At 37.2% G+C, this 8862-nt stretch overlaps 1 protein-coding gene across 1 annotated transcript; it reads left to right on the top strand.

Annotated features, from left to right (window-relative positions):
* The first annotated feature begins 3938 nt into the window (after positions 1-3938).
* On the top strand, positions 3939-5022 carry LOC110703857. The gene is made up of 2 exons (XM_021881635.1): positions 3939-4310; positions 4444-5022. Exons 1-2 carry the CDS (start codon positions 3939-3941, stop codon positions 5020-5022), a joined length of 951 nt encoding a protein of 316 aa, XP_021737327.1.
* Positions 5023-8862: the final 3840 nt, after the last annotated feature.

Raw genomic sequence — 8862 nt, forward strand, 5'->3', positions numbered from 1 at the left:
GAGGTAGTTCATGTGGGCGAAAGCCTCGAAGTTCGGCTCCACCCCGTGCAGTTCGCACTCGGCCACATAGCCGAGTACGTTGACCCAGGAGTTCGGGGCTAACTGCCATAACCCCAACTCATACCCATCCAAAATCCGCTGAACAGCCGGATGGAGTAGGAAGCGCAGCCCAGCCTTGATAGCCGCCTCGTAGCAGCCAAAGCAGGCGCTATCATAACTAGTACCAGCCGGCCAGACGACTGTGTCTTCTGGATCCGGCACGAACACTAAGAAGCCGGGGCCCATTGTGTGGTTTGCGATAAAGCTCCCCACCTTCTCTTGCATGGCCGTGATCCGGCCCCTAGGTACCTTGCAGTAGTAGGGGGTATTTTTCTCTCGGTGAGATGCGGAAGGCTCCGCCCAATTATCCCCTTCTCCACTGCGTGAGAAAGTCTCGCCTCTTGAAGACGACTGTTTTTCTCTTCTGTGTCCAGAGAAGTATGGCCAGAAGAGCTAGACTCGGACTCGTCCTCTGACGAGTCCGAAGAGGACGACTCCTCCCTTCTCTCGGAGGGGCCCGCCTCCTGTCCGTTTAAAGGAGCAGGAGAGAAGGTAGAGTTGCCGGCTTTCAAGCCGCTTTGTTCCACTTCCACATCTGGCGCCTGGTCGGATGTTTCACTTATTGGCACCCTTTGGGAGGAGCCGTCTGAGTTCGATATCCTGGCAGTCTTTTTTGTCCTGGCCATCACGTTCTGCATAGACACAGATACAGTTGGACTATGTATAAAGGGCGAAGATGGGTCCGGAAAAGGGCAGGCGGCACTCCTAGTCCTAGATTCAGCCGTCCCCGGTGACCGGCTGATCACTAACCTAGGCCGTGTCGTGTGCTTCCGTGGTACCATTTCAAAAAGAAATTAAAAAACAAGAAAATTAAGAGTAAAAGAACCGACGGTTACCTGAATGAATGACGATTGATGAAGTTCTGAAAATCCTAAGCAGTCGGCTTGTCAGAGCAGGAGGTAGGCAGAAAAGTTCCAAATTGTCAGAGCAAGTTCAGGGGTCCGAATGTTCTTTCACAAAGTTCTCAAGTATGAAAATAACTAAAGTCAACACTCCCTTATATAGGCGAAATGAGAAGGCGAAGGGTCACTTCCAGAGTTCAAAATTTTGGCGGGAGAATCTGTCGGCCTTTCGCCAAGTGACACCTGTAGCAGGCCGACGCCTGTTACAGGGCGACACCTGTCACAGGTAACACGTGACCAGCCACGTGCCACCTGTGAGGGGCAAATGATTAGGGGATTTTGATCCCACCAATCGGAATGCGCCACGTGGGCCAATCAGGTCCTGCCAAGTGTCCCCCAATTGGACCTCTCAGGGCTTGCCACGTGGCACGCGCTTATTTGTCCACCTTGGACCTATTATGCCATGACAAATGGCATGCTCCATGCCTACTGGAGAACCCGGCCTCCTAGGCCCAACTTCCGAGGGAAGCCCAATCGGCCCAAGGTTAACCTAAACCTAGATTGGCACGTTTCCCGAGGCTATAAATACCTCTCTTAATCCTCATTAAGAGGGGAACACAAAAAGAGAGAACCAAGATTACGCAAATCGAGCAATTGACTACTCTAACCTAGAGAGCCTAGAACACATTGATCACTTCTCCCCTAGAGGAACCAGATCTCTCACCTTTTATTTCCGCATTTATTACTCCTCAAACAAGTACTAACTTGACCGTTGGAGGCGGAGCTCCTACCACAAGGAGTCTTCGTTGTTTTGCAGGTACATGCGTCCGGTTCCAGTCTCGGTATTGTAACTCTCCCGCAGGACATCAGAAAACCCCGAAACAATAAGGTTATATATATATATATATATATATATATATATAATATATATATATATATATATATATATATAATATATAATATACATATATATATATATACATATATATATATATACATATATATATATATAATGCATAGAATTGCTCTATTCAATAATTAGACTGTTGTGGTGAGAAGTTGCAAAAACAACTCTTAAATTATACTTCGTATAAAAGATTGAATTATTCTAATATACCTTTATGCAATTTCTTAAAAAGCCGCACATAATTATCATTTTAAACGTTAAAAACAAAAGGAAAAGGATGAAGTAGTATAAAAAAACTTCAACTCCACATTTGCACCCAAAAGAAAAAAAGCAAAACCAAGTCCACATTCTCCACAAGTCCACAACACACGATGAGGTGAGCTGAGCCATCTTGAAATTGGGCCTTTTAAATATCTAGCAACTCAAAAATTCAAAACAATAAATAAATACATACTTGTTATGAAGTAACTTATGTCATTGTGTGAATGCCACACAATTATTGATCTTTTAGATAACACCATTAAATGCATAGACAATATTTTCCAAACCTAGTAACCTATGTATGACTTGTGTATAGCTAGTAGAAGTAGCATGTTTCTACTATAAATACACGGTGAAATGCATTTACAAATTCACCCCATTTTCTCATTTTCATTTGTAGTACAATAATATTACAGATAGTAAAATACTTCCTTTTCTCTCTCTCTCTATGTATAAATTATAACACGTTATCAGCACCATCTTCAATCAGGTATACTTATACCGATTATCCAATTTAGAAAGATTTCAATTTATTTCACAAAATATATTTTGAGGAGTATGCTCTATAGTTGCCCATATGGGACCCTCTATACCAGAAACTCACAATATATTTCTCCACAAAATTACTTTACATAATTAACCATGTTGATAAAAATGAGGATATCAATACATACTATATTTATGATATTTAGTTTGGTAACTCTCATGCATGGTTATAGAAAGTAACATATAATTACTTTTGCATGGGGAAATAATTGTTGTATGCATTTTAATAGAGTAAATTTCATGGTCACACAAATCATGTTCATACTTACATACTTATGCATAATTACTAAAATGAAATAAAAATATGATGCAACCTTTATATTATTTATTTAATTTTAGATTACACACTTTTTATGTTTCTTTCAGTTTCGAACCCTTGACCTCATGAATTGATTAGGGTTCTCAGACCACTACGGCTTGCATCCCAGTGTGATACTTTTCCATTTATAAATATTAATAGTTTGATTACAATTATTTTACCAGTCTACTAGAACATTGTGTGATATTTTTACAGTTGTGTAAAACTACAACGGATAATTCACCCCCCTATAAAAGCGGATTACACCCCCTTTATTTCACCATACAAACCTTATCCCCTCCTTAAACTTTACCCAAATTATTTCCTCTTCTTCTTCCTACATTCACTCCGGCCACGCACCATGTTCCCCATCGACAACCGACAACCACCACACCCCTTTACCTTTGAAGAAGATTTAAGGAAATTAAAGCTATACTTAGTTTTAATTATGGCCCTAGTAGTTTTATTAATGGCAATGATGATGTTCATCATTTTACATAAGTAGCGCTCATTTTTTCGACAAAGGGAATTAATGCATGTAATCTCCGTAGTACTTCAAGTCTTTTGTCTTCTAGGTAGATTATAAGTGCATTTTGTTATAATAAATGTTCCTTTTGTCTTATCATTAATGTATGTCATTAATATTATTGTTGTTGTTGTTGTTATTATTATTATTATTATTATTATTATTATTATTATTATTATTATTATTATTATTATTATTATTATTGTCGATATTGTTGTCGGTGAGGTAGGAATAGTAGTAGTATTTATTGTTAATATTATCTTTATTGTTGTTATTATTGTTGTTGTTGTTTAACTAACGTAATTATCATGCTTTATTTTAGCTTAATTTTATGTAAATCATAATAATAACCCAAGGGGGAGAAGCAAAATATGTTTTAAATGGCTTATTATTATGATTACTCTAATTATCACTTGCTTAATTGGCTTAATAATAATTATCTATTTGATTTTAGTTAAAATGGGAGACTTGATGAAAAGACAATTTGACGTATTAGACTTGTCCGGACATAATTATCTTGAACGGACAGTTGATGCCCAAATGAATTTAAAGGCTCAGGGATTGGAACATACAATCAAAGAAATTACCATCCCAGGAAACGAAAAAGATGCCCCTGCTCAAGTTAAAGTTCCTACTGATCAAGAGAAAGCAAAAGCTATAGTTCTCTTAAGGCATCATTTACATAACAATTTAAAAACTGAGTATTTAATGGTGGAAAATCCCAAAAAACTATGGGATAGCCTGAAAGGAAGATATGACCACCACAAAAGGGTACTACTTCCTTCAGCACAGTTTGAGTGGACAAATATGAGATTTCAGGACTTTAAATTTGTCAGTGATTATAATTCATCACTATATAAAATTGTATCAATATTGAGATATTGTGATCAACCAGTCACTGAAGTGCAAATGATAGAGAAAACACTCTCTACATTCCATGCTAACAACATTGCTTGTATTGCAGCAGCAATACCGTGAAAGAGGTTTTGCAAAATATTCAGAGCTTATTTCTACATTATTGGTTGCTGAAAAGAATAATGATCTTCTGTTGAAGAATCACAACCTAAGACCAACTGGGTCTCAAGCATTCAATGAAACAGATGCTGTAGAAAGCTCAAATCCACCCGCGATAAATGTTGCTCATAGAGGTGAATGTGGAAAATATAATAACCGTGGCAGAGGTCGTGGAAATTTCTGCGGACGTGGCCGTGGACGTGGTCATGGCCGTGGTAGAGGCCATTTCTCCCCCAGAAACAACACTCAAAGGGGGCATCAACAAGGAAACAAAAATCAAGCCACCACAAAAGGAAAAGACACATGTTATAGATGTGGCATGACTGGACATTGGGGACGTACTTGTCGTACGACAAAACATTTGGTAGAGCTTTACCAGGCTTCCATTAAAGGGAAAGAAAAACATGTCAAAGCAAATTACGTTAATGAAGAAAATGTCCCTAGAATTAGCCTTAATGTGTCTGATTTCCTCATAGACAATGGTGAAGCTGGTGGTGAATTTACCATTGGAGAGAATAATCATGTTTAGATAATTCATCAATTACTGTGATATGTATTATGTTTTCTTTATGTACTTTTCTTTTATGTTTTTCATGTTCGAGTTATGTACTTTTAACTTTTCATTATTAATAAAGTAAGTCCAATTTAATTATCTTAAACTAATCTTATACTTATTATTTTATGAAGATATGGATCTGCCCGAAGTTGGTTCCAAATTTCAATGTCTTTTGGACAGTGGAACAACACACACTATTCTGAAGGATAGAAAATATTTTTTAAAGTTAAAATTGTTTATTTCAAGCAAATGTTAATACCATTTATGGGTCAGATAAGCTAATAGAAGGTTCTGGAAAAGCTTGCATAATACTCCCAAATGGAACAAAATTAATCATTAATGACGCTTTATATTCGAGTAAATCTTGAAGAAATCTCATAAGCTTTAAAGATGTGCGTCAAAATGGTTTTCATTTAGAAACAATGATAGTGGATCAAAAGGAATATTTATGCCTCACGGTAGAAAAACATGGCAAGAAACATGTGTATGAGAAATTGCCAGCATATTCTTCAGGGTTATATCTTATAGATATACGACCAGTTGAAATAAATTCGATATCTAACCAGAAGTTAGATAATAAGAATCTTCTAACTTTATGGCATGATCGTTTGGGTCATCCTGGTACAAGAATGATGCACAAGATAATAGCAAATTCAGTAGGACATTCAATTAGGAATGTCAAAATCCCTCGATCAGATGAATTAACATGCTCTGCATGTTCACTTGGCAAATTAATAATAAGGCCATCTATGAACAAAATTGCTACTGAATCTCCAACATTTTTAGATAGGATTCAAGGAGACATTTGTGGACCAATTAATCCTGCATGTGGACCATTATGATATTTTATGGTATTAATTGATGCCTCAACTCGATGGTCACATGTAAGTCTCTTGTCCAGTAGAAATGTTGCTTTTGCAAAACTTCTTGCTCAAATTATTAAATTAAGGGCACAATTTCCAGACCATACAATAAAAAGAATAAGGCTTGACATTTCTGGGGAATTTACATCCCAAACATTTAATGATTATTGTATGTCAATTGGAATTGTTGTAGAACATCCAGTAGCTCATGTTCATACACAAAATGGCCTCGCTGAGTCATTAATTAAGAAGCTATAATTGATTGCAAGGCCATTATTGATGAGATTAAAATTGCCTTCATCTGCTTGGGGTCATGCCAACTGCTTATCATAAGTTCTCACCACTACAATTAGTTTTTGGTCAAGAACCTAATGTCTCACATCTAAAAATTTTTGGTTGTGCGGTGTATGTTCCTATTGCTCCACCCCAACGAACGAAGATGAGTCCACAAAGAAGGCCGGGAATTTTATGTTGGGTTTGAATCACCCTCCATAATTAAATATCTTGAACCAATGACCGGTGATTTATTTACGGCTAGATTTGTCGACTGTCATTTCAATGAGATAGTATTCCCAGCCTTAGGGGGAGAGAAAGTGGACCCACGAAAGAAAGAAATAGAACTCATTTGGAATGCAACACAATTGTCAATGTTTGATCCACGAACAAATATGTGTGAACAAGAAGTTTAGAAAATTGTTCATTTACAAAGCATTGCAAATCAGCTGCCTTATGCATTTATAGATACAAAGAAAGTGACAAAATCACATATACCAGTTGAAAATGCCCCTGCACGAATCGAAATTCCATCTGGTGATAAGATCACTGAAAATGAATCTCTAGCACGCCGAAAGCGTGGAAGACCACTTGGTTCAAAAGACACTAAACCAAGAAAACTTAAAAGATCTGATGAGATCAACAATATTCCCCATACGGAAGATCAAGAAAGACAAAATACAGATGAGAATAAAGAAAAAGATGATAATCCGAAAGGGGATGAACAAGATGACCATGACATCGATAACAATGAAACTTCAATAAATTTTGTTTCTACCAGGAATTATTGGAATAGAAATGATGTTATCGTAAATGATATATTTGCATATTCCATTGCAATTGAAATGGCATCTGACGAAAATGATAGTGAACCAAGAACAGTGGAAGAATGTCGTTGCAAGCATGATTGGCCAAAGTGGAAAGAGGCAATGCAGACAGAGTTAAAGTCACTCGAAAAACGAGAAGTATTTGGCAAAATAACCCTTACACCAGAAGGTGTAAAGCCAGCTGAATACAAATGGGTATTTGTGAGAAAACAAAATGAGAAAAATGAAATTGTTAGGTACAAGGCAAGACTTGTGGCCCAAAGTTTTTCTCAAATTCCAGGGATTGATTATGAGGAGACATATTCTCCCGTAGTTGATGTAACTACGTTAAGATTTCTAGTAAGCTTGACAGTCTCAGAAGGACTAAAGATGCGATTAATGGATGTAGTGACCGCATATTTATATGGGTCACTTGATACAGACATTTATATGAAAGTCCCAGATGGACTAAAATTACCAGAAAACCACAAGCCCAGACATTTGCTTTCCATAAAATTAAAAAGGTCACTTTATGGATTAAAACAGTCTGGAAGGATGTGGTATAATCGTCTTAGTGAATACCTTATGAAAAAAGAGTTCAAGAATAATCAAATCAGTCCTTGTGTTTTCATTAAGAGATCACAATCAGGGTTTGCAATTGTTGCAATTTATGTTGATGACTTGAATATCATTGGAACTCCAAATGAACTTGAAAGAACTTCAAAATACTTGATGAAAGAATTTGAGATTAAAGACCTTGGACAAACTAAATTTTGTCTTAGATTGCAAATTGAGCACTTAAATAATGGTATTTTTGTCCATCAGTCTAACTACATTGAAAGAGTGTTAAAACGCTTTTTCATGGACAAAACGACCTCAACAAACACCCCGATGATTGTTCGGTCTTTGAATATGAAATATGATCCATTTAGACCTCGAGAAGAAAACTAGGATGTCCTTTGTCCTGAAGTACCATATCTAAGTGCAATTGGGGCTCTAATGTATCTAGTTAACAATACTAGACCAGACATAGCTTTTTCTGTGAATTTGTTAGCCAGGTTTAGCAACGCACCAACGAAAAGACATTGGAAAGGAGTAAAACACTTATTGCGATATCTACGAGGAACGAAAGATCTTGGTTTGTTTTATCAATCAAGGCAAGATGCCACCCTCATCGGATATGCATATGCTGGATATCTATCAAACCCACAAAATGCCAAGTCACAAACTGGATATCTGTTCACCTATGGTGGAACTGCAATTTCTTGAAAATCAACAAAGCAAACCTTGACTGCGACATCATCAAATCATGCTGAGTTGATTGCCCTTTATGAAGCAGGACGCGAGTGCGTATGGCTAAGGTCAATGATCGGCAATATTCAAGAAGAATGTGGGATGAAAGAAGTAACTGAAAATCCAACCATCATTTACGAAGACAATACTGCATGCATTGCGCAAGTGATCGACGGGTACATCAAAGGTGATAGGACAAAACATCTATCACCAAAATTGTTCTTTACACACGATTTACAGAAGGAAGGGAAGATAAATGTCCAACAGATCCAATCATGTGATAATTTCGCAGACTTGTTTACAAAGTCCTTACCTTCAAAAAGTTTTGAGTGGTTGGTTCACAAGATTGGAATGCGTCATCTTCATAAGTTACATTAAAATCAGGGGGAGTATTATATGCACTGCACTCTTTTTTCCTTTCGATCAAGTTTTTATCCCAATGGGTTTTCCTGACAAGGTTTTTAATGAGGCAGTACACTACAGCATATAATAGAATATTGTTTTTCTTTTCCCTAGCAAGATTTTAATTAGACAACATTTACTCAACTTCGTGTGGACATTCAAGGGGGAGTGTTATG

The sequence above is a fragment of the Chenopodium quinoa genome, unplaced genomic scaffold (assembly GCF_001683475.1).
Source record: "Chenopodium quinoa cultivar QQ74 unplaced genomic scaffold, ASM168347v1, whole genome shotgun sequence".
Taxonomy (NCBI): Eukaryota; Viridiplantae; Streptophyta; class Magnoliopsida; order Caryophyllales; family Amaranthaceae; genus Chenopodium; species Chenopodium quinoa.